Source organism: Daldinia loculata (genome assembly GCF_022478755.1).
Source record: "Daldinia loculata strain CBS 113971 unplaced genomic scaffold F4817scaffold_5, whole genome shotgun sequence".
Classification (NCBI taxonomy): domain Eukaryota; kingdom Fungi; phylum Ascomycota; class Sordariomycetes; order Xylariales; family Hypoxylaceae; genus Daldinia; species Daldinia loculata.
Window position 1 is genome coordinate 523,352 of NW_026054859.1, and position 22,849 is coordinate 546,200.

Here is a 22,849-nt window from a genome sequence, read left to right on the forward strand (position 1 = left end):
CCCCGCCCCCCCGCCCCGCCCCCCCCCCCCCGCCGCCCCCCCCCCGCCGCCCCCCCCCCCCCCCCCCCCCCCCCCCCCCCCCTAAAAAAGAAAGAAAAAAATATTAATACTGATAATTACCTACCGGGAAGGATGAGAATATGTGAACCTGGGGCATGGGTCAATATAGCATTTTGGTTCTGAGAGGAACCTTGTGGGGCGTTCTGTAATGGTAAAGGAGCTTTGTTGTGCATGGAAATTAAAGAAGAAACACTCTTAGGAGTAGGGGAAGGAAGATGACTGGCCAAAGTGAACGCACGCTGGGTTGGTTGGGTCCAAGTTCCAGATTCAGTTTCCGTTTTGGTGTCCATTCGTTTGATACGCTTTCCTTCTGAATGAGTTTGCGATTCAGTATCCTCTTGCCTCATACGTTTCCCAAGTTCTGGGTGATTTTCATTCGGGTCAGATGGTTCTACCTCACAGCTAGCAAAGGTAAATAACTCTTTGAATCCAGATTTTGTAATTGTGGTTTGGCTTAAGGGGAAAGCATCTCCCTTGATCTCTATCAAGGAGATCTGAGGCGGTTTTCTCTTTTTACTTGGTACGTCCATATTGGAAGTCGACCTGTTAAAATAGATATATTTAGCAATGTTGTTTAGGTAGGTTATTAAGTATCAAGAGTTTCCTGTGCAGTTGAAGAATGATGTTTCAAACCCATATCTCTCAAAAGCTGATGTGCCGTATCGAATGTAATGGAAATGGAAGTGAAAGTGAAAGTAAGGAATGGGGAAAAGAGAAAAGGATATAAAGTGCGAGGATAATAAGTGCCGTGATATTTTCATAAGGGTATAGGTACTTACATCTTCCAAGTTGTGAGGGCCGTTAGAAACTGAGGATGCCAAGAGGAGAATTCTAATTTAACAGGCTCTCTATATAGAAGAATATTTAAATAGTTCCTTTCGACTACAATCTCAGTCGGTAACTGTTACTACCTCGTGTCAAATTTAGTTTGAGGAAGCCACTTTCTAACTATCCGTACCTATGTACCTGGTAGGTACCTTAGGCAGGTACGTACGTACATACGCAGGGAAATAGCACTACATGTATTAAATGGTAATGTACCTCAAGTAATTTTTACCTAATACCGACAGTTATTCCTATTTACATGCATTGGTGCTCAACTTCCATGGGCACATATTATGTAGGTAGGCAATTATTCTTCGTCAAAGCCCTGTTAATATGTTAGCATCATGGCTATTAAACTCGATATGCTCATTAAGGTCTTATGCACTTTTAATTCGGAGCTCGTACCTAGGTACCTATACGATGCATTCAATTTCATCACACGAGGTGGAACTTGGGGGCGACTTCGTTTTTCCAAAAGGGGTGTTTAACTAACAAAGTATTTAAATTATATAAACTTACGGTCCTTCATCTTAAAGGTATTCTGAAATATGTCATCTGGATTGTTAACGGTGTAATTTATAATCTATAATGGTTTCGGAATATCCTTCCAATGTAATGGTAGAACGCGTAGTTGAAAAGACGGGATGAGGGGGTTGACCGGTTGCCAGGTGGGTGACTGGAGTAACAGGTTGTCATGACAGTATCATTTTGCCATGCCCCACCTAAGGTATGGTTATATACTACAATAACGTACCTGCATTTTAACAAGCCGGGGCGGACTAATGGGCTATGGCTCAATGGTGTAGTCGCTGGAATTATAATCTCGATATTTAGTTCGATTTACAGTTAATCCATACCGAGGACGGAGATGTTCTTGGGTAATGCCCAAGGACGCTACACGCACAGTTTTCTGTGTGATGTACTCAGAGGTATGATGGAAACTTAGATCGATCTGGATAGATGACGGATTATCTCTTCAGAGTATTGCTGGTTCGAATCCAGCACCCGGCAATTTTTTTTAGAGACCTTTTTTCTTTCGGTTTCTTTTTTCTTTTTTCCATCTTCATGCCACCAAATAAAGAAACGGTTCGCCATTTATCACATGTATTATGAGGCTAATTACAAAAGGTATCATCCATCTTTTATGATGAATGCCTTGAGGAGCCCAGAACATCGGGTACTTTTATCGTGTTGTAAAGTTCTATTCTAGCTCGAGGACTGGGTCATAAGGTTAGCTGATAGAACTAGACCGCATCATAGCTCCTGTATCAGCTGTGACATACAAGTACTTAAAACAGTTTAGCAAAGGACCGTGTACTATAAAAATTTGCTTAGTCCTCGAGGACCGTGGGCATACCCAGGATATTCACTTCGAAGACAATAATCTTTACGCCCCTATTATTTTTTGCATCATTGCAATAGCTTGGATCTTTAATTTGGATCAACGTTCTTTTACATACTTAGGCCCTCGAAACGTGACAAAATACATCTTAGTGCATATCTATGTGATATAAAGCGATGTCGTTTTTTGTATAGGAATGGTGTAAATCATTTATATCTTTTGAGCTTTTTTAACTCATTGTCAGATATTGTACCCTTGATGAACGTCAAACATAGAGTGAATGTCAGGATAAATAGAATTGAACTACTAGGTAACGTCTGTCTTCTACCCTCGTATGAGGGCGCGCAGCGCCCCTTCCATAGTAGATCTACCCCTGGAACTACCCCTAACCCACTTATACCCTGACGCTCATATCCCGACACTCATAAATTACAACTAGCAGTGCCATATTAAATAAGTAGCAAATCCATTATAGGCCTTTAAGGCGCTGAACAGTGGAATGAAGGTCTTTAACATTTCCATTTCGGATTGGTAACACTCATATGGAAATGCAATCAGTAATATAAGGTGCCAGATATTTAAGTTCGAGATCTACTACGTACAGTTAAGAGATCGCCTTATATGGAGGTTCAGCTGATTATGTAATACAATAGGCTAAGTTTATAAGGCTAATCCCGTGAGAATAATTGAGTCAATACTGAAATAATATGCAAATATAGAAGAAATATTTAAATGGTCAACTGAAATGAATTTACGTGCCTATAATCTGTTAGCACATTGAATAAGAAATGTAAACAAGGGATCTTTTCAGTATATAAGGTAGCCATGTAATTCCATAGTCCAAATCAAGAGTTTCTTGTCGGCAATGGAGTTGCTTTGATGCCTTTCAGGTCTACCTCCCAAGACCGCTACTCCAACTGCTTAGCTACTACAATGTTCATTTATTCCTCGCATTGATATCACTTCTTCATAATTCATCAGTTATTATCGGATAGGGGTAATAAATATCTACGCTTATAGGTTCCTAATAACATTTCCTTGATAACAGCAAACTAACAATATATAGGACTCGGAAAAAGATTCAGCTTAAACCTCCTATGGACCATCTATATCGTTTATATTCGTACAATTTACGCGGTGATCCGAGCCATCGTATCGAAAACGCGATACAACTTCAAACATCCCCTTTAGTGTGCCTCTGTCCTGAACCTACCGGCATGACGCCTCGCTTCGCGCCTAACCGCTCGTCTTCTTCTTGCATCTTGGTCATGCCTTTCTCTTCCAACTCCTTGTTTCTTAGAAGTGAGCCTGTGGCAGCTTGCATGCTTCCGATGCTTCCACTGATGGCACCGCTTACGTCGCCTTTGAGCTTCTGGCCGACACTGGCGGACGGGTTGGTGGTGGGGTCGGAGGAGGTGACCACAGAGCCGTCGGTGGTAATGGTGCTCTTTCCAGCTCCTGATGACTGAATTTGCGCCTCTCTCTGGAGGCTGCTGGTTGGGTTTCCGTTGGAAGCCATTATGCTGATGGTATAAAATTGTTTACCCTTTAGGCAATGTCTTTATATACCTATGTAATAATAGTTTCGAATGATCAATCTTATTTTCTAATAGAGATGTCCGTAATGTGGAAGTAGTTAAGTTGTGCTCATGCTTTGATCGATGCTTTGAATTTCACTGTATTTTATTCGATATATTTCCACGCGTTGACGTCATGTTGCTGCATAAATCCGAGTGACGTCACATCTGATTGTCAAAAGCCGCTGACCTCAACTACTTACAGGTAGTACACTAACCCATTGAAAGACAGTCTTATTTGGTTTAAGCCGTTGGATAATCTTTAAAATATCATTACTACTGTCAACATTATTTACTGAATCAACTAGTTAATAGAAACGGAGGCTCTCGTTGCGATTAATACGCGAAAGATCAATTAGGTACCTACCTCTTAGGTATATAATAATCATCACTGCGCCGTCATGAATATCCCCGAGTGGTTTTTCGCATGCAAAGCGAGTATCGTTTCTAAACGATTCACTTATTGCGTTGAGTTTTCTTTCAGTCTCTTCTCCTTCCGGACTCTTCTGGGTTTCCCAACTACCGCCTCCTCCCCAGGGGCTACCTCTTCCACTTCCCCATGGGTTACTACCACCGCCACCACCATTGTTGCCTCCACGAGCATTGATCCAAGGATACATAATTATCAGTTGTTTCAATCTCAATCAAGTTGACTCGAACTTCTTTTATCTCCTCAACTTCGAGAATCGTAGTCTAGATGCAACTAATCCATCTGTTAACATCACTCATAAATTCTCCTTATTGCTAATAAAATGATATCTATTTTCTTAATATCAACCACTACGGTCCTCCCACCGCATAATTGACCATTCGCATGCATGGTGCTATCAGGTAGCTAATGTGGAGATTACCTCATATGATCTAATCCCTGTTATAATCGTAACATTCAATGTGATATTCCCACCAATCGTAGGCTAAATGAAGACGTTTAAAGAAAAAGCAGCCCGAACTCTCCTAGCTTGCTTTCCGGCTATTCGACTAGAAATAACCCGGGTCCCGAGGAACTGGTATCCAAATTCGGTTCTCTACGGATGTTAGACTGGGGTTCTTCAAGGTCCATTTCTTAGGTTCCTCGGCGCCGTAGCTGTTGCGGTCTAGTTTCTCACCGAGAATGGAGTTCCGGTATCTCTGTGCGGAGCAAGCTCCCACTCTATAACTAAAAGTCAAAGGGAGGCTAATTTATTTTCTCGTCCACGCACATTGCAACATGGCGCCACTTGCGCGAACAGTGTACAATGCCTGCGGGCTGCTCCTATCGGGACTCCTGCTGTTAGGATATCCTCCAGCCACTGAAGCAGGTGTCGTTAGGAGACTTTCTAACGAATATCAAGTCGCATCGGTAGGCCGTGAGCGCGTTAGCGTTAACGATGGCTGGCGCTTTTCTCGTTTCGAATCAAATCCGGATTCATTATCATACAGCACACTGAAGGAATGGATTCTCCCTTCCGGCAACGACTTCATCGTCAACGGTGCCAAGCATGAACGTCCTGAGAAAACTGCTCCGGGCGGCGACGTCAAGTATGTGCAAGCATCATTCGATGATAGCGAGTGGGAGACTGTGAACGTTCCGCACGATTGGGCCATTAAAGGTCCTTTCCATGCCCCAGGGATTCCGAATAGCATGGGTGCCTTGCCTATCAACGGCGTAGGATGGTATCGTCGCAACCTGACAATATCACCAAGCGACGCCGACAAGTCTATTTTCTTGGATATCGACGGCGCCATGTCAAATTCCGCGGTGTGGATCAACGGTCAAATTATTGGTGGATGGCCCTACGGATACAATTCTTTCCGTTTGGACCTTACTCCGTACGTAAAGGCTGGAGAGAACCTGCTAGCGATCCGAATCGACAACCCTTTGAACTTCTCACGCTGGTACCCCGGTGCCGGTCTCTACCGCAATATCTGGCTTGTTAAGGTTGACCAGACTCATATTGGTCAATATGGCACGTATATTACGACCCCGGTCGTATCTGCAGAATCGGCTGATGTCGAGCTAACCATTGAGATTGAAAACAAGGGAAATTCTAGTCGCCAGGTAGGGGTAAAAACCGAAGTATATGTCTTCGACGCTGAAACCGGGAAAGCTGGAACAGACGTGATTGCATCCTTCCCACAGTCAACCGTAAGCGTATCAGCTAGCAGCAAAAAGTCCGTGAATGCTTCGGTAACGGTAGAAAATCCACGACTCTGGGGACCTAAGCCGGATCAAGTACCTAACCTATACGTCGCCGTTACGAAGCTTCTTTCCAATGGTACCGTCATCGACACCTACGAGACGCGCTTTGGTATCCGATCTATCACCTACGACGCTAACACGGGAATCCATGTAAACGGCAAGAGGGTTTACATCCAAGGCACCAACAACCACCATGACCATGGCTCGATCGGCGCTGCATTCCACCTCAGAGCAGCTGAGCGTCAGCTAGATCTACTACAGGAGATGGGCTGCAATGCGCTTCGAATGTCTCACAATCCACCAGCCCCTGAGCTGCTCGACCTGGCGGACACGTACGGCTTTTTGGTCCTGGACGAAATCTTCGACGTCTGGAAGCAGCAAAAGATTGAGGATGACTATCACGTATATTTCGAGGAGTGGCACGAGCCGGATATCCGCAACTTCATCCGACGTGACCGTAATCGTAAGTATTACCTAGAATTATTTTCAATTCGAATTTCCATCCTATTTAAGCAGTAATATATGCCTAGGTACTTTTAGTCTCCAAGTCATATTATACTCATAAACATTCCTACGGTGGCAGCGAAAGAGGATTATGAAAACTTAACTGACACTTACCTCAGACCCCTCCATCATAGCCTGGAGCTTCGGCAACGAAATCGTCGAGCAATCAACACCTTCCGGCGGCGCAACAGCCCGCGAACTCCACAGCATCATGCAAGAAGAGGACCCAACGCGACAAATCAGCGCCGGCATCAACAGCGCAAAGGCCGGTAGCGAATTCTCCAACGCCGTCGACATCCCTGGCATGAACTACCAGGGCGAGGGCCGCGGCACGTCGTTCGATTCGGCGTACCCAAGCTACCACTCTACATACCCCGGAAAAGTGCTTTGGAGCACCGAGAGCTCGTCGGGCGTCAGCTCGCGCGGGACCTACATATTTCCGGTGACGAGCGCTAATAGCACGACCGTCGGCGACGATTCGGGTTCGGATCCTACGACGCTATTCGTTAGCGCGTATGAGCTTTACGCTGTCTCGTGGGGTTCGTCGCCGGACAAGGTGTTTGGGATGCAGGATAGGTTCCCCTATGTTGCGGGCGAGTTTGTGTGGACTGGGTGGGACTATCTGGGCGAGCCTACGCCGTTTGACACCGAGGCTCGTAGTTCATATTTTGGAATTATTGATCTGGCCGGGTTTAAGAAGGACCGTTTCTACTTATATCAAGCCCGTTGGCGCCCTGATTTGGTAAGTACATCTTATTTCTGCTTGCCCTTGGTATTTAATGGGTGTTATTTCCCTGTGGTATATGAACTAACCGGTTGATAGTACGTAAAGCAAGCTCCTCAATATCCCTTAAAAGATTCATGTCTTGCCGCTTATAACAGCAAGCAAGCAAAACCATGATGAGCCCTCTATGCAATATACCCTCCTTGATTGAGTAGTTACTAACATATTTCTAGTCCTATGGCGCACATCCTACCTCACTGGACCTGGCCCAGCCGCGTCGGCGAAGTAACTCCAGTCCACGTGTTCTCAGGCGCCGACGAGGCCGAACTATTCGTCAACGGAAAGTCCGCCGGTAAACTTCAAAGGGAACCATCCAACTACCGCTTCCGATGGGATAATATTACCTATGCGCCGGGCGAGCTGCACGTCGTCACGTATAAAGACGGTGCTAAATGGGCCGAGGATACGGTGAAGACGGCTACCGAGCCTGCGAAACTAAATATCACAGCGGACCGCACGACAATCCGCGGCGACGGTCACGATCTGTCGTTTATCACTGTTGCTGTTACTGACGAGAGCGGTACGACTGTGCCTGAGGCTAGCAATGCCATCACGTTCTCTATCTCCGGCCCTGCCGAGATTCTGTCAACCGACAATGGCAACCCCACCGACTTCACTGCGTTCCCGAGTTTGACGCGTGACGCCTTTAGCGGACTTGCCCTTGCTGTTGTCCGTTCGGAGTCGGGGGGTTCTGGAGACATTACAGTCCGTGCAGAGGCGGAGGGACTTAAGGGGGCAGAGATAGTGCTGAAGGCTACGTAAGTGGAAAGGGGGTTTATAGTATCTAAATATAGGCCGGATTAACGAAAACAATTCATCTTCTTTTGCCATGTAAACTTGTCCGGCTTAATGAAACCTCCCTCTTCAACCTTGAGGACATGTTTATGCGTTTAAATATCATATTCTCAATCGCTTAATTAGAAATTTGCTATAGCCATATCAATCCACGATCAATCCTTCACAAACCCCTTCGCGCAAGCCTTCACACTCTCCTCAAGACTAGTCCATCCGTCCTGGCCCAAGCCGCGCAGCAATTCCTCAGCCCTCTTATTCGGCACTTCCGTCTGATCCCATCCGTCATCCTCCAAGACCGGGATATCCTTCTGCGGATACAGCTTCTTCAGGATCTGGGCAATCCTAGGCCAGCTGTACCGGTCGCTCCACGGGTAAAGCCTCTCCCTGTCTACCCCGGGGGTGATCAGGGCCGCTACGTAAAGCAAGCCGGTGTCGCGCGTGTCGGAAACCCATTGCGGTGGTAGCATGGATAGAACCTCTAGGTTCTTGCCCTCGTAGAGCGACTTCACCATGCCGCATGTGCTTAAGATACCCTGGTTTTCGGGGTCTAGACATTCGCCGATGACTGTGTCGGGGAGAATCGTGTTGAAGGTGAAAGAGGGGTTCTCTCTTTTAACCCAATCCCAAATTCGCTGCTCGAGCAATGCTTTGAATGCCATATACGGCCGGATTCCTTTCTCCTCGGGAGTAGCGTCGCTCCGGACTATTCGCACGGCATCGTCATTATAAGTCCATTCCGTCAATTTGACCTTCTTAGTTGGATCTGGTGTCCATGTCGCCCATGCACTACTCGTATAGATAAATGCCTTTACGGTAGGTTCGTTCCTCGCTGCTTGTAGGAGCGCTTCATTCCACGGCACTTCCTCTTCGAGTGCCTTGTCGATATCCGAAACTGCTATGCCTACACCGCCGGCTACGGCTACAACGGCAGCGACTCCTTTGACAACGTCATTCCATGCACCGGGAGCACCGAAGTCCGATACCTGCACGATCTCTAATTGACTTGATGGGTGACGCGATGCGAATAATGGCACTATCCACGTGCACTTGGAAGGGTTGCGAACGGTGCCCCGGACATTATAACCCGCCTCCAGGAGACGATCGACGACATGAGAAGCAATTAAACCATTAGCGCCGGTAACGAGAACAGTAGAACCCCGAGGGATTGTCGGGTTAGCGAATGTAATTTTTGACATTTTGATGTATGGTCGGAAAGAAAGTTTGTAGTTGAGCAAGACTTATCTTGATGTGTGCCATGACGGAGTTTATGTACATCCATTGCGTCTACGTCTATTGCGTCTACGTACATATGAGGTAGTCATTGTATCTACAAGGTATTACAAGTGAACAGTCGTACAGAATTGTTTCACTGGTTATTTCTTAACCACTTAGGTTTATGGGTCTACTGTAATTGGATCGCTGGACGGACTCTGAGTTTCGGCATTCCGAGAGGCCGCAATATTCGTAAGCACATGTTGCTTACAGCGCACCACCTATCGGATGTCCAATCCTGGAGAACCAAGTATAGCACTCGAATGTAAGATATACCTCTTTAAGCACGGAACTTCGCATATATTCTAGTTTGTATGACTTCACACGTTCGTGTCTCCGATGTCCTTGTATATGCGACACCCGTCTATTTCCGTTATAAGTCCTATTATCCCGGTTTTCTGGTTCCTTCTTCGGTCCGAGTAACTAAGAACGGAACAGGCATCGGGGCCATCTAGCTCCGGCCAAGCGCTTATAAATGGTAACCACTTTCATCAGAATATATTATTGCTCGTTTTTTATGAAGTAAATAAACATCTTCTATATATCATAATGCATACAGTTACATTAAAAGTCCAATCTAACCACGTACTCAACTCGCTACCATCAAACACCCCATGCGCTATAGTGTTCAAATGAACCTCCAAACAAAAAAGAATACCTAGTGAGTAAAGTAGTTCGCCAATGAGCTTTACTTCTGAGGAATCCTAATCAGCAGAGACCCGATCCCGCTCCCGGTACCCCATTCCCGATGCGCACTCTGAATATCCTCCAAGTCCCAGATTTTCTTGATCGGGACCTTGATGGTCCCGTCCCTCACCATGTTCAACAAGGTCGTGACATGGGGTTTATACGTAGACGATTGACGGGAGACTCCGTAGAAGGTGGTGCGTTTACTGTTCAGCGGGTTAAGGCCGCGCGCGAACATTTTTATGATGTGGCACGTTGGGCTCTTATTATGTCCGTCAAGCGTTTTCCCGTTGTTCCCGTAGGCTACGAGTATGCCGTCCGGTGTTAGAATGGAGAAGCTCTCGTCGAAGCTGTCGAAGCCGAGCGGGTCGAAGACGGCGTGCGCACCCCCCATTTCTTTCATCTTGTCCATCCACTTCTTATCCGTGTATACGAACGGCGTGGCGCCGTACGCGCGGATGTCATCGTGGTTGCGCTGACTAGCCGTGCCGTATACTTCGGCTCCCTTTAACTTGCAAAGAGTCATGAGAGCCGTACCAACGGACCCGCTGATACCGTGGATGAACACTCTTTGACCCTCCGAAACCTTTGCCGAATCCATAACCATCGCATATGCCGTATTCCAGTCGCACGGCAGCACCGTTGCTTGCTGGTGGTCCACGCCATCGGGTACTTTAATGCAGTATTTTTCGGGTTGGTTGACAAGTTCTGCTTCGGCGTCGTACTTGGACAGAACCGTTACGACATCGCCGGGCTGAAATGCTTTGCAACCTTCACCATTGGCGCGGACCGTCCCGACCAAACTATACCCAGGAGTGAAAGGTGGGCTCTTTTGAAAAGGGTAAATACCCTTTCGCATGTTGACATCGCCGCCAGTAAAGGCTGCGTATTCAACCGCTATTTGGACATGGCCTGGGGGTGGGGGTAGGCAAACATCGTCAACTACTTTGACAACGTCGACATCACCGAACTCGGCAATAACAACTTTACGAATGGCTGTCATTATCGCTAAGGAGGTTGACGGGAGATAGTAAGTTGATGTGAGGCGGGGAATAAAAATGTATACACTCAAGTTGAATCTTTATATCAAAGACTTATAAACGGAGGATTGACTTATGATTGTTGGTAAATAGTAGCTCGACTGACCTGATGAGTAAAAACTTGGACGAGATCAACACTATATATATACAAATAACACACAAAGCAAGTGGTATGTTTTTAGACACCTACAATCTATAATGGTAAATATTGCTCAGGGATGAATATTCAGCTAGTTTCATCCTGCGTAACTGCGCCACGGCTGAACAGCGGCGCGAGTAAGCATCAATCCAGCCGGTTCGGCATAGACCATCCACAAAAAAAACGGCTCTCAGTCGGTGGCCCACAAATTCGGACGGCATCTTTGGAATCGGGGGATTGAAATGGGGCTTTGTACTTGACCGTCGGGGCAAAGTCCGTCCACCGGAAGATTGTTAATGCGCGTATGAGATACTATTTTTAGACGATATTCAAAAATAGTTGACTATTCATTGAAAAGGCGATAGTTTAGGAAGCACCATGACGTTGCTTGTGTCCATTTAAAATAGCCTCGATAATTTTCGCGGATGCAGCTGTATCGATGAACTCGACTATTCGTGATATCTTCTTTCCGTCTTCCGTAAAGTCCACATACCAGCAAATTTCCAAGGCGATTGGTTCGCGACCGACAACTTTGGTCCAGTGCTCGACGTGTGCGCTGCCCTGGCGCTTAATAGGATCGATAACAATCTCTATTATTTTGACCCTCGACTCCTCCATGGCCGCGATCTCCGGTACCATTCGTGCTTCGTACTCCGCGTTCGTCTCTTCTGCTTTAATGAAAGGGTAGGCTTTAATGAAGGTGACGGGTTTTAGATACCGCAAGCATTCTGGTGATAGCAGCGCAGAGAATAGAGAAGCGTCTTTATTCCGAACTGCGAGTGTGCTATTTTCGAGGAATCTCGTCAACGTGGATTCCATGACTGCTCGAAGTTCATCTGTGGAGGATGCCATATTGAGGATTGGATTCGGCGCATCCAATAGATGATGTTCAATATAGTAGAATAGTTATCTCTTTAATTTTAGTTTCATCTTAAGTTCCGGGTAGATCTTTAACCTCTGTTGCTTACCTCATATGAAGTACAAAGTCTCCTAATTCTATTTTTGACCCCGCATTAAGATTAACTTTCAGCTCCAGTCCCACTTTTTATCTTTTCAATCACAAAGTCCAAAGTCTTCGATAAACGCGACAAACAGGTATTACTCTCCAACTTCTATGCCTGGGTTGTTTCTTGGCCAAAAATTCCATCATGGAGATGTAATCCATCATGGTCATACTAAGGCTGACAAAGCGCAAATTTGGGGATAGTAACAGGTATCTGGTAAATCGGTTCTAAATAAATTACAATCATCTAGCGGCGCAGATATTCCATCGACATTTCTTGGGCTACCTACCATCCGAACAGGATTTGCGAGTAAATCCTGGCTAGATATTGGTATGATGCGCTTACTTCTGTGCCAGTAACTCGGCATCCTGTTGCCCCGAGAATGCGACGCGCCACGTTCGACCGCTCGCCTCAGGACGGGGTATGAATTTATTACTGATGTCCTCGTCGGGCTGTTCCATGGCCACTGCTTGTGATGACTTGGCGGTCGACGGGAGCACCCAAGGCATCCTATTAGCCGGTTGGATATCAAAACGAAGTAGCAACAGGGTAGGTAGTCAGTAGTAAGATCTTGCTTGTGGCAAAGTGACGTCCAGGGCAAAGCGTCGTACCCCCGCCAAATCCACGGAAGGCGACGGCGTTGATGCGTTTACCACCATTTTGCTGCTTCATGAAATGCTTGTGGTAGAACTCCTTCATATTCTCTCCCCAAACAGCCGGGTTTTTGTGCTGAACTCTGGCGGACAGCATAACAAGACCACCTTTCTTAAGTAAGTACCTATTGTCCAGTACATGGTCCTCTGAGACGACGGGCACCGAGTTAGCCATGCCGTGATAGCGGAAAACCTCGTGGTAGGTGGAAAGAAGGATCGGACATGAGTTTAGAACGAAGCTGAGACGAATTGTGGAGGTCCCGTCCGGGTCATCCCGGACAGCTTGCTTTACTTCATCGCGGCACTCTTGCAAGACGACTGGGTCGCTGAAGATGTGATAAATCACCCAAGATGCAGAGGAAGAGGTGTTGGCGACGTTATTGAAAACAGTGCCTAACAGTAGGCGTGGAATATCGATTTCAGGTATCTTCTGGTCAATGCAGTGTTTGGTGAACTGTTGGATATAAGCGGATCCTTGCTTATAGCTGCCGTCTTCATAATAATTTGCGAAGCTCTCGACAAGATTATCGCGGCTCTGGATTGCCTTTCTAAAGAAGATATTTTGTGGGAAAATGTCCAACATAAGAAACATAAGAGCTGGATGATATTTGCTAGTGGTTAAGATCAGCCCTTGTTAGCATAGACCTTAACTTACGTGGATGGATACATAGGTAGGTATACATAATAAATACTAGGTTTTCTGTGTTATTGTAGTTGTTAAGCCTAGGTCTGCACTGTGTGCGGTTGTGCAAATATACCCACCTCCTATATAATAATGTCACGTAACACAAGTTCCCCGAAATCTGTTGTTATGGTTTTATTTTAGCTGCTACCTTCCCTGTATAAAGGGGCTGAATAACAGTTTGTATAAATGTAACCAACATGTGTCTCGACCTAGGTAGTTGACGAGTCCTCGGCTTGCCACATAGAGGTACATATACCTTATGAAAAATATTGAAAAGTGAAAGGGTTAACAACTTGTTTCTTGGATAAAGAGCAAACGCTTTACAATTGAAAATTTCTTGGCGTCCAGACCGTAATACCCTACGCTGGATATGCCGCTGCTACGGCATCATATTCCTTCTGCGTTAACGGTGTTACAGAACCATGTTTCAAGCCAGTAGGAAATCCAGATGTGTTCGATCTTTTCCAGCTCGCTGCAGACTTGATGTCTAAGGTTTCGTACGGAATATATTGGGTGTAGTCATCAAGTAGTAGATGGTAGAGGCCTGGCGTCACGTTATCGGCGAACGATGCCGGACCTTCACGTTGAGAGTCTGATGCGATATGGTCGCCTACATGGGTCCAAGTGCCGAAAAGGCCCTCGGAAGTAATATCTTGGGAGATCTGACTAGTCGTCTCATTCTTGTAGAATCGAGTGAAGGCTCCCGGTGTTCCAAGGTATTGGAATTCTTGATCGATCAAGGGGGTATCAGCAGGAGCCAGGTAGTCGCGTGGCTCACTAAAGGTGGTGAAGTCTTTCGTAGTTGCGTAGCGGATTTTATCAAGCGTAGCTGTTCCTGTATGATTCGTATCCGAAGAAGAGTAGTGCCGCGAAGCCCAGAATAGGTAGTATTTGGAAGTTTCGTCATCCCATACCGCTGATGGCGCCCAAACCATGCCTGCAGTATCCTTTTCGACCCTAAAGTAAGGCGCTATTAGAATACCCCGGCCTCTAGGTACGAAGGATAATACATACGTTCGAAGTGATGATTCTGACCAATCAACTAGGTTGGACGACTTCCAAACGACAATCCCACGGCTCCCTTGTCTGGTAGCTATGTTCCATGAAAACCCCGAAGCTTTAACATCGAGGTCTACAAGTTATGTTAGTAAGATAATTTATAGATATTGATATCTCGAAAGTCTTACCGGTGGCCAGTAAATAATACTCAGACCTGGCAGAGTTCGTGGCGAGGAAAATATCTCGAACAGCTTTTGACCCCACTGTTGAAGCTAGTACAGCATTTCCCTTATTCAAGAACTTGAAGCTTGATGCACTGTTTCCGTTTGAGAGATGGAATTGGATCTTTGGATTAACATCAGAAAAGGTCGAGATGAGGTAACCGACGTAGTTAGAAGCTTGCCGTGGCACTGCAGGACTCGCAACTACAGTACTGGCTAAGGCAGCTACGAGTACAGTGAAAACAGTACGCATGATGGCGATCGATATGTGCTTGTTGACCACTCTGAGGGTGGAAATTAACTTCCTTCTCGCTATAACTATGGGAACTTATATATACACGACCCCAATTATGCGAAGAAGCCGGAAGTTAGCATCAGTTTTTCAATGGACGGGAAAATTAGAGAAATTACATAAACAACATGTAACTTAATGCTACGATAAACCTGGTTTGGCGGTGATGTTCCTGACTCCACCTTCTTAAATTCGGTATATAAAAACAGTGCATGCGGAGAACCTGGTCTTCGAAATAGGCGCTCCAATCCGATCATGGGTCGTATCCTGATCGGGAAAGAAATTCTTAGCTTCACCTCTTGAGTGTCTGCTAGGACAAGCAAAGGGCCTGAGACCCAAGGCGGGTAGAACTCTGGATACAAAGACGAATTCACCACTAGCAATACTAATATTTAGTTAGTAGATAGAAGGAAACATGTACATAATAAACTACTGCTACCCCTAATGAACCTCGTCCTTTTCGCCTTCGAGCAAGATCTCGTGACCAGTTCCTTCGTAGACGAGCATCGCAGATGCGCAACCCAAAGCCGAGATAAATGCAACAGCCCACCAGCTCCAGCCTACCATCCCCATTTCTAGACCCGAGCCATACCACCATCCGCCTACAATAGGTCCAATCGTCCGGAAACTTGCTGAAACACTTTGTCCGATGCCGTGAATGAGACCTAGTACACTTGGGTGAGGACTACAGTTGTTTAACAGTATAATGCTAGCTGGCAACGTGATTGTGCGTGCAGTAACTTGAAGGAGTTGGATAAAGGTCATGTACATCCATATTGCAGGACCTGAGGCAGGCTCCGAAGGATCGGAGGACGACGGTATGATAGCGAGGTATGGTGTGAGAAAGTATGCGATAGGGAATAATGGCAAAAACCATCGGAAGCCGCGTAAAGTGCCCAAACGTGCGTGGACAGGAGGGTAGAAGAAAATCTGAAGAATCATGCCTAAAACTCCCAAGATAGATGTCGCAACGCCAACAGTCGCAGCAGACATGCCGAGGCCGCCTGTAAATATCCACGGTAAGGATCGTGATGTAGTCTCATTCGGCGATGAGCGGGGTGAGGAAAGGAAGAGCGTCCATATGTTAGTGAATGCACCAAGCTGAAAGTCGTAGAATGCTTCGGTTATTAATGTAAATATAACATTTCTCGTCCATACACGACTAAAAGGTAGCGCTCGTCCGTTCCTCTTAGGCTTCGGTTCCTCGTACACGAACGGTCTCTCGCTCTCTTCCCTGTACTCAACTGGACTGTCTGGAGAATTCCATGGCTGGAGTTTAAAATAGCCGCTCCCTGCAGGAGGCTCGCGAAACACGATGCTCTTTAGACGGGAAGCAAGATATAGGCCAATGTCTCTTTTCCCTTTTCTTTCGCTTGAAGTCTATCCTTTCTGTTAGCTAAAGTTGACAATAAGATATACGGAATGGCCTACCTCTTCAAGAGCAAAGAATACTACCAAACCCGTGATTGCTAAGGTGACGGCATTGAGGACGCTTGGTAGAGCATAAGGATACTCCTGAATCCAGCCGAAACTCCAAATAGCACCCTCGTCAAAAAGGCAGGGAAGTGATGTTGCGGGATCCGCTAATAAACCTCCCATTACTAGAAGTAGCATTAAAATATGATACTTTGATAATACTGAGGCTTAAGATAGTCACTTACGAGGTCCTAATATATTTGCTAAACTAAAGCTAATAGGCAGTATCAGAAAGGCTCGGGACTGGTATTTTCTCTCAACTGTGATCTCGGCAATCATAGTTCGTCTACATGACAATGAATTAGTCAATCATTTACTTCTATTCGATATTTTGGATTCTCTTTTACTTACATTATTCCCACAGTGCCATTGATGCCACCTCCAGCGGCGCGCCAAAACACAGCCGAAGAGAAGCTAGTTGCAAACCCGTAACCTAGACACGAAATTGCCGTTCCGAAGAGTCCAATGAGGAGAACCCGCTTTCGTCCACACCAGCTAGCATCCGCAACTTTGCCCCAGAGAAACGCAGTAAGGACCTGCGCTCCAGTAAAAGCACCTTGGAGTATACCTGACTGATTCGATATCTCGGAATCGGAGAGGGTATTATCAATGGCTTTGAGTTGAAAGAAGACATAAGCCTGTAGAGATGCTACTTGCAGGAAATCGACTAGGCGACATAGGAAGAGGATTGCCAATTGGTCCTTGCGAGGGAGGGACATCCAGGATGTGTCGTTGGATTCCGTCTTGGAATATTGTGACTCTATGTTATCCCGAGAATACTTATCATTAACCTTAACCAAGGCGGGCATCTCGTCTGAGGTTCTGTATTTTCCATCACTCTTGGAGAATGCCGATACCATCGATGCTATTGTGGCATGTTGCATTGTGAATTGGAATTATGAAGTTAAACTTAGAATACAAATAGGAATGTGGTATGAAGCTAAAGAGAATAAAAAAAAAATAGAAGATGAACGTCTATACGAATATAGTAAGATATTTAGATGTCTTCATGATTGTTCTATCTAGTATGAACGTAAAGACTGGAATGTTTCGAACTATTGGTCAAAACTAAATGAAGTGACAAGATGAACGCTGGTGCCGCTATCAGTTGTTTTGACTACTTACGAAGTCGTCTGCATCATCGCCACCTATGTAGTAACTACTCTAAGTCTACGTAATAGCAACTTGTTTAAAATAGAAATCGCAGTTAACCTATCAGTCCAGCATATCAATACAAACCCGTATGAAGCGTTGGACGCGCCGGGATTCGTAGGGTAAAAAAGGGGGCGTGGAGCCCGCGCTTAGAGTAGAAAATGATCTTACGGGCCGCGCGTCAACGTAATGCTAGATAGCACAGTGGAGACTACCACTCACGACTACGTAGTATCAGCCAACCCAGCCCGAGGCTCATATTATTTTTCGTCAGCAGTGTTTCGAAACACAATTTATGACACTTGAGAAATATGCTTAGAACATCCCCTAAAATGTCTTGTGTGTAGCCGAGCTAGATCTAAGTGGAATCGACCAGTATACGTATTTGTATGGTACGCAGTTTGAGCCGCAGCAGGAGTTAGTATTCGCGATGAGTCCAAGGTATGTTCATTAAATGGGATATCCCCAGGATGTCCATTACCTTATTCCTCACGTTCTTTTGGTGCTATAAATTTGGTATCGACATTGAATAGGTACCCGGTAGCTCAACACTATGATGCGGTTATCATGGACTTCTTTTCTTGCTGTCATTGGCGCTGTCAACGGTATACCATCGAGGCCTTCTGATGGTTCGTATGATTTTGGCTATGAACGCAATGGCTACGGGCCACACCCGTTAACGGTTTTCAAGTCTGCCACGCAACTAGAAGTACCTAAACTCGATGTATTACAGTCAAGCAAAGCATGCGACTCGTCGCTATACACTCTTCTAACTCCGAGAGGTGGTGCTACGCATGAGCCCCAAGCGACTATTCTCGACAGCAACGGCGATTTAATATGGACATCTGGGTGGAACGGACAACAGTTATATAACTTAATGGTGCAAGAATACAAGGGGGAGAAGTACTTGACCTTCTGGGCTGGAAATGATGCAGTTGGCGGACATGGTGCTGGTACTATCATAATGGTATGATACACACTACCTGCATCCAGTCCCTTTATACACTGCTTTTACTAACAGAAACTAGTTGGATAAAACATATTCCCTCTTTAGAGAAGTTAGGGCAGCCTATGGGCTCGATGCGGATTTACACGACTTCCGAATCACTGAAGCCGGAACTGCCCTAATTACAGTATACAATGTGGTCCAACGAGATCTTACCGAAGTTGGAAAGACTCATATTGGACCGGTGTGGGATTGTGTGATTCAAGAAATCGATCTTGAGACAGGGTTGGCCATATTTCAATGGCAGGCGTTGGACCATTGGAACTTGGCCGACAGTTACAGAGAGATCGGTGGTGACGGAGAGGGCGACCGTGCGTACGACTTCTTCCATATGAACAGTATCGACAAAGACTCAAGGGGAAATTACCTCACTTCGAGTCGCTACATGCACAGTCTGACATATATCAACGGCACCACCGGCGAAGTAATATGGATTCTTGGTGGCAAGAGGAACATGTTCCAAGACCTTTCGGACGGCACTGCGACGAATTTCGCTTACCAGCATGACGCGCGATGGTCTGGTAAAGATACAATCACCATCTTCGACAATGGAGTTGACGATGTCCATCGCGACATAGCACTAACCCGCGGTCTAAAACTCAAAATCGACGAAAAAGCCATGACGGTGTCTGTTGTCGCGGAATATTTCAACCCACACAAGATCCACGGTATATCTCAGGGGTCTTTCCAATCACTCCCCAACGGCAACGTGCTTCTCGGCTATGGCAATTCTGCAGCATTTACAGAGTTCGCTAGCAACGGCGACGTCCTCTGCGACACGCATTTCGGGCCCGAGAGCAGGTTTGGGACGGCGGAAGTCCAGTCTTACCGAGTGTACAAGTACGAATGGCACGGGATGCCGAAGACAAGTCCCACTTCGGCTATCCGAAAGAACAGTGGGAGGAATTGGAGCTTCTACGTTAGTTGGAATGGGGCAACCGAGGTCTCTAAATGGATTCTTCAGGGGTCTGAGGATCTTAATGTCATCGACGGCAACTGGAAAGAGTTAAACCGAACGGAGCGCTTGGGATTCGAAACGGAATTCGAAATACTTGAGCCATATCCTCAGTATTTGAGAGCGGTGGCAGTACATACCGAAGGATACATGCTGGGTGTTAGCGAACCGATCGATGTAAAACAGATAGAAGACCAGGTAAGACTTTTATATCCTCACACGCACACATACAATCTACTAACATATCACAGTTAAAAACTACTAGTGTCTTAAGCTACATAGATCGTGAAGATCTATCGACTCAGCTTGTTATTATAGCCGGCTGTGCTCTCGTTATAGCCGTTTGTCTGCGGATAGGGATTGTAGCTTGGAATAATAGGCCGACAGTTTATTGGCGATTGCCAACTATACCAAATTAGCATTTTTTTTATGTATACTAGATACCAATTCATAGCTTTTCTTTTCTTTCACGATATTTCGCATTATTAAATTCCAAGAAGGACGATGTACGCACCTAAGACAATTTGGTAGCAATTTGTAGAGCACAGTGCGCGTAACACGGACGAACTTCAACAGCTCCTTTTTAGGAACTCTATTAGCACTTATATTGTCTAATACCGAAGATAGACATTTTAATAGACATTTTTATAGATAGAGAAAAGGAGTTATTCTTAAATATAGAACTATGCAAATATGTCTAACACGAAATTCCCCCGCCAATCTTCGTCCGTTGGATTCTGCGACCATGATATGTTGAACACATAATTAACGCCATAACACCACTATCTACATCTCAAATCTGGAAATTATAGAACAAGCCAAGTTAAAACATATTCCACTGGATGCGGAATACCAAGTACCACGCCAAACCAATTATCAGCAGAATCTCCACACCCTGCGCCGCAACGTTAAGCATCTGACATCTATTCCTCCGACGCGATCGCGACACAAAGTCCTTGTTATCGTTGACGTTTGGAAAGGGGCAGTCCGTCGGTACGGACTCGCCTAGGAACTCGCACAGCGGCTCCCAGCCGTCGGTAACTCTATACTCGAGCAGCTTCTCCTTGGGCACCATAGCTTTGACTTCAGCGTAATGACGTGTGAAAACCGCCTTCCCCTTCTCGGGGAAGTTACCTTCGAAAAACGTATCGAAGAACTTCTTCAGCATCGGATAGTACATGCTAGCAGCCCAGCTAAAGTGAGACAGGATGCGAAGCTCGGGGTCCATCACTCGCCAGTACACCGTTCGCATCGTCGATGCGTGCCACGAGTCGACGTCGCGTCCTGTGAGCACAACCTTCGCCTCGGGGTACGCTTCGATGAGTTCCTTTGCGAATGCGCAGGCGGGCCAGTCGCATACCGCCTGTGCGCCGCCGAGAAGCTTATCCCAGTCTTTGCGGGTGAATGGCTCGCCGACGCCGTCGTATTTCGCTCGTAGCGCGTCCATCCATAGGAGAGCGTCAGGCGGGTTTTCGATGGAGCAGTTCATCATGTGGTAGGTATCGACATATCCGAGTTTTTTCATTGCGGCTCTTATAGCTGTTTTTAAGTCAATAAGTTTAATTCTTGAGAGCTCACTCTGGTATTTGGGAAGCACTTACATGTAGTTCCTGTTCGTCCACATCCCAGTATAAGGACTTTCATTGGAACAGTCCGGGTACATTGTCGCCGATCGATATCGGTATCGGCGGTAAAGATGTCTGTGAGTGGCTTCGGGGTGTATTTCGACGCGTAGGCCATTTTGATATAGTTAATGGTAATTTGATAGGTTAAGGAAAGATCGAAGACTAGGTAGTTAAGCGTCGATTGGAAATACGCCGCGATAGTTCAAAGAGCAAGATGTTATAGGCGAGAAAGGTATCGGCAGCAAAGATGGTAATAACAGCGTCCGTATAAGAAAAGGCAATCTTAGAGTGTCTAAGATTATAGTAAATTGAGTCTTGAGCCATAGACTTCTCTATACATATGTATACGTTTATTCCCCCTTCTTCATGGACAAGACCCTTGAAAAGGGGCTATTTTTCCATCTAACATCAGTCTTCGGTATCCCATAATTAACTCAGCCGCCGATGTGTAGAGAACCACGAGTACATTGCAAGAAATACCCGGTTTACCTGTCTAATCTCTACCCATAACCCGCACTAAGTAAGTGGCTAGATGAGGAACTAGGTGTGCATAACATTCCCCAGTCCTATCCAGTAGTAGCGAAATCGCAAAGCCTCAATACGTACGAGTCTACTTTACCAATCTAGGATCATGGCTATTATTGTTAGCAATAGCCTTACCCACATAGAATTACAAGTTAATGAGATAGACAAAGTTCCTATCCTTTCGAGAGTCACGCTAATGTCTACCAGGTTCGAAACTCCACTTAAAACACCATTACGCGGCAATTTCAAGGAATTTCTATCATACGCAGTGATGACGAATTAGTTATTTTAAACGTGAAACATTTATAGATATAACTATCGGCTTTAACAATGTCTTCATGAGTTGATTTCTTAAAACTAAAGGACGCGTAATTCCAGCGAACCCGCGTTAATCCCGCGTCTAGGTAGTTAAGCTAGTTGAACAATTGGCGGAGACTTCAGGGCGTTGTCAACTCTAGCGTCATCAGTCACTACAACTTGACATTGTGATACGCAAAATTCATAATAACAATTCTTCTTTTTCAATAAACTAAGATAATAACTACGAGTTGGTTGGTTATGATACTAAGGGGTAAAAAAATTTATCGCAGCGCAAGATTTGTAGTCCAACGAAATTCCGAGTTTTTCCATGAGATCCATTAGCTTACGCGTACTCTTTGCAAATCATATTTTACGTGGAATCATTATTTGTAAAGGACTCGCAATAATATAGTGGCGATTACAACATCAATGGTAACTATTGCAACATTAGTATGCATCGAGTACGGATATTCGTAAGACACTATGATCGGTCTCTTGCTCGCAAGCGTCCTGGGTCCATCCCGGCCGGCGCAAGGATAGACGGCGGGCTTCCGGCAGCGCTTCATATCCTCAACATCTAGGTAAACGGCAAGGATTAATCCCCGTCTTGGCTGCCTCACGGTCGCTTCTCCTTGTCTCCTCAATCGGTATGTAATTGGGATCGGAACTGACATGGCCTCCGTCAAGACGGTATCCGAATGGTACATGTACGCTCTATCAAGATAATAGTAGCACGTGCATTTATCAACTCA

At 45.7% G+C, this 22,849-nt stretch overlaps 11 protein-coding genes across 11 annotated transcripts in view; 2 read left to right on the plus strand and 9 right to left on the minus strand.

Annotated features, from left to right (window-relative positions):
* The window catches only part of F4817DRAFT_367524 (uncharacterized protein), a gene marked incomplete at both ends in the record, with an annotated part of 1,363 nt that extends 773 nt beyond the window's left edge, over positions 1 to 590 (minus strand). The window contains one exon of the mRNA XM_049307138.1: positions 125 to 590. Within this exon, the coding sequence (XP_049162709.1) occupies positions 125 to 590 (466 nt within the window). The remainder of the gene's footprint in view (positions 1 to 124) is intronic.
* Positions 591 to 3,401: 2,811 nt separating this feature from the next.
* On the minus strand, positions 3,402 to 3,746 carry F4817DRAFT_312331 (uncharacterized protein; the record flags this gene model as incomplete). The annotated part of the gene is made up of 1 exon (XM_049300113.1): positions 3,402 to 3,746. One exon carries the CDS (start codon positions 3,744 to 3,746, stop codon positions 3,402 to 3,404), a length of 345 nt encoding a protein of 114 aa, XP_049162710.1.
* A 984-nt stretch (positions 3,747 to 4,730) lies between these two features.
* F4817DRAFT_326388 (glycoside hydrolase family 2 protein) lies at positions 4,731 to 8,082 on the plus strand. Its single transcript, XM_049301878.1, has 3 exons — positions 4,731 to 6,446; positions 6,607 to 7,228; positions 7,445 to 8,082. Exons 1-3 carry the CDS (start codon positions 5,012 to 5,014, stop codon positions 8,031 to 8,033), a joined length of 2,646 nt encoding a protein of 881 aa, XP_049162711.1. The 5' UTR covers positions 4,731 to 5,011; the 3' UTR covers positions 8,034 to 8,082.
* On the minus strand, positions 8,083 to 9,415 carry F4817DRAFT_326389 (NAD(P)-binding protein). The gene has a single exon (XM_049301879.1). It carries the CDS (start codon positions 9,260 to 9,262, stop codon positions 8,222 to 8,224), a length of 1,041 nt encoding a protein of 346 aa, XP_049162712.1. The 5' UTR covers positions 9,263 to 9,415; the 3' UTR covers positions 8,083 to 8,221.
* Positions 9,416 to 9,871: 456 nt separating this feature from the next.
* F4817DRAFT_215344 (GroES-like protein) lies at positions 9,872 to 11,377 on the minus strand. The gene is made up of 2 exons (XM_049298743.1): positions 11,256 to 11,377; positions 9,872 to 11,171 (listed from the first exon to the last, which is right to left on the minus strand). Exon 2 carries the CDS (start codon positions 11,026 to 11,028, stop codon positions 10,027 to 10,029), a length of 1,002 nt encoding a protein of 333 aa, XP_049162713.1. The 5' UTR covers positions 11,029 to 11,171; positions 11,256 to 11,377; the 3' UTR covers positions 9,872 to 10,026.
* Positions 11,335 to 12,170, minus strand: F4817DRAFT_215347 (uncharacterized protein). The gene has a single exon (XM_049298744.1). It carries the CDS (start codon positions 12,054 to 12,056, stop codon positions 11,571 to 11,573), a length of 486 nt encoding a protein of 161 aa, XP_049162714.1. The 5' UTR covers positions 12,057 to 12,170; the 3' UTR covers positions 11,335 to 11,570.
* A 105-nt stretch (positions 12,171 to 12,275) lies between these two features.
* On the minus strand, positions 12,276 to 13,537 carry F4817DRAFT_326392 (cytochrome P450). The gene has a single exon (XM_049301880.1). It carries the CDS (start codon positions 13,451 to 13,453, stop codon positions 12,737 to 12,739), a length of 717 nt encoding a protein of 238 aa, XP_049162715.1. The 5' UTR covers positions 13,454 to 13,537; the 3' UTR covers positions 12,276 to 12,736.
* A 34-nt stretch (positions 13,538 to 13,571) lies between these two features.
* On the minus strand, positions 13,572 to 15,203 carry F4817DRAFT_215366 (glycoside hydrolase family 43 protein). The gene is made up of 3 exons (XM_049298745.1): positions 14,734 to 15,203; positions 14,561 to 14,678; positions 13,572 to 14,503 (listed from the first exon to the last, which is right to left on the minus strand). The coding sequence occupies exons 1-3, from the start codon at positions 15,017 to 15,019 to the stop codon at positions 13,906 to 13,908; spliced, it is 1,002 nt and encodes a 333-aa protein (XP_049162716.1). The 5' UTR covers positions 15,020 to 15,203; the 3' UTR covers positions 13,572 to 13,905.
* Positions 15,204 to 15,499: 296 nt separating this feature from the next.
* Positions 15,500 to 17,343, minus strand: F4817DRAFT_356406 (MFS general substrate transporter; the record flags this gene model as incomplete). The annotated part of the gene is made up of 4 exons (XM_049305790.1): positions 15,500 to 16,438; positions 16,490 to 16,659; positions 16,720 to 16,820; positions 16,886 to 17,343. 4 exons carry the CDS (start codon positions 17,341 to 17,343, stop codon positions 15,500 to 15,502), a joined length of 1,668 nt encoding a protein of 555 aa, XP_049162717.1.
* A 579-nt stretch (positions 17,344 to 17,922) lies between these two features.
* On the plus strand, positions 17,923 to 20,221 carry F4817DRAFT_326396 (ASST-domain-containing protein). The gene is made up of 4 exons (XM_049301881.1): positions 17,923 to 18,127; positions 18,220 to 18,653; positions 18,715 to 19,845; positions 19,899 to 20,221. The coding sequence occupies exons 2-4, from the start codon at positions 18,240 to 18,242 to the stop codon at positions 20,064 to 20,066; spliced, it is 1,713 nt and encodes a 570-aa protein (XP_049162718.1). The 5' UTR covers positions 17,923 to 18,127; positions 18,220 to 18,239; the 3' UTR covers positions 20,067 to 20,221.
* Positions 20,222 to 20,470: 249 nt separating this feature from the next.
* F4817DRAFT_367527 (P-loop containing nucleoside triphosphate hydrolase protein) lies at positions 20,471 to 21,387 on the minus strand (the record flags this gene model as incomplete). The annotated part of the gene is made up of 2 exons (XM_049307139.1): positions 20,471 to 21,186; positions 21,249 to 21,387. The coding sequence occupies 2 exons, from the start codon at positions 21,385 to 21,387 to the stop codon at positions 20,471 to 20,473; spliced, it is 855 nt and encodes a 284-aa protein (XP_049162719.1).
* Positions 21,388 to 22,849: the final 1,462 nt, after the last annotated feature.

Excerpts from the sequence above, each read along its gene's own strand:
- F4817DRAFT_326388 (XM_049301878.1), top strand. The coding sequence starts at position 5,012 with ATGGCGCCACTTGCGCGAACAGTGTACAATGCCTGCGGGCTGCTCCTA. Across the intron at positions 6,447-6,606 it reads CATCCGACGTGACCGTAATC|ACCCCTCCATCATAGCCTGG; the intron begins GTAAGTATTACC and ends CACTTACCTCAG. Across the intron at positions 7,229-7,444 it reads GCCCGTTGGCGCCCTGATTT|TCCTATGGCGCACATCCTAC; the intron begins GGTAAGTACATC and ends ACATATTTCTAG.
- F4817DRAFT_326389 (XM_049301879.1), bottom strand. The coding sequence starts at position 9,262 with ATGTCAAAAATTACATTCGCTAACCCGACAATCCCTCGGGGTTCTACT.
- F4817DRAFT_215344 (XM_049298743.1), bottom strand. The coding sequence starts at position 11,028 with ATGACAGCCATTCGTAAAGTTGTTATTGCCGAGTTCGGTGATGTCGAC.
- F4817DRAFT_215347 (XM_049298744.1), bottom strand. The coding sequence starts at position 12,056 with ATGGCATCCTCCACAGATGAACTTCGAGCAGTCATGGAATCCACGTTG.
- F4817DRAFT_326392 (XM_049301880.1), bottom strand. The coding sequence starts at position 13,453 with ATGTTTCTTATGTTGGACATTTTCCCACAAAATATCTTCTTTAGAAAG.
- F4817DRAFT_215366 (XM_049298745.1), bottom strand. The coding sequence starts at position 15,019 with ATGCGTACTGTTTTCACTGTACTCGTAGCTGCCTTAGCCAGTACTGTA. Across the intron at positions 14,679-14,733 it reads GTATTATTTACTGGCCACCG|ACCTCGATGTTAAAGCTTCG; the intron begins GTAAGACTTTCG and ends CATAACTTGTAG. Across the intron at positions 14,504-14,560 it reads TCAGAATCATCACTTCGAAC|GGTCGAAAAGGATACTGCAG; the intron begins GTATGTATTATC and ends GCCTTACTTTAG.
- F4817DRAFT_326396 (XM_049301881.1), top strand. The coding sequence starts at position 18,240 with ATGATGCGGTTATCATGGACTTCTTTTCTTGCTGTCATTGGCGCTGTC. Across the intron at positions 18,654-18,714 it reads GTGCTGGTACTATCATAATG|TTGGATAAAACATATTCCCT; the intron begins GTATGATACACA and ends AACAGAAACTAG. Across the intron at positions 19,846-19,898 it reads TAAAACAGATAGAAGACCAG|TTAAAAACTACTAGTGTCTT; the intron begins GTAAGACTTTTA and ends AACATATCACAG.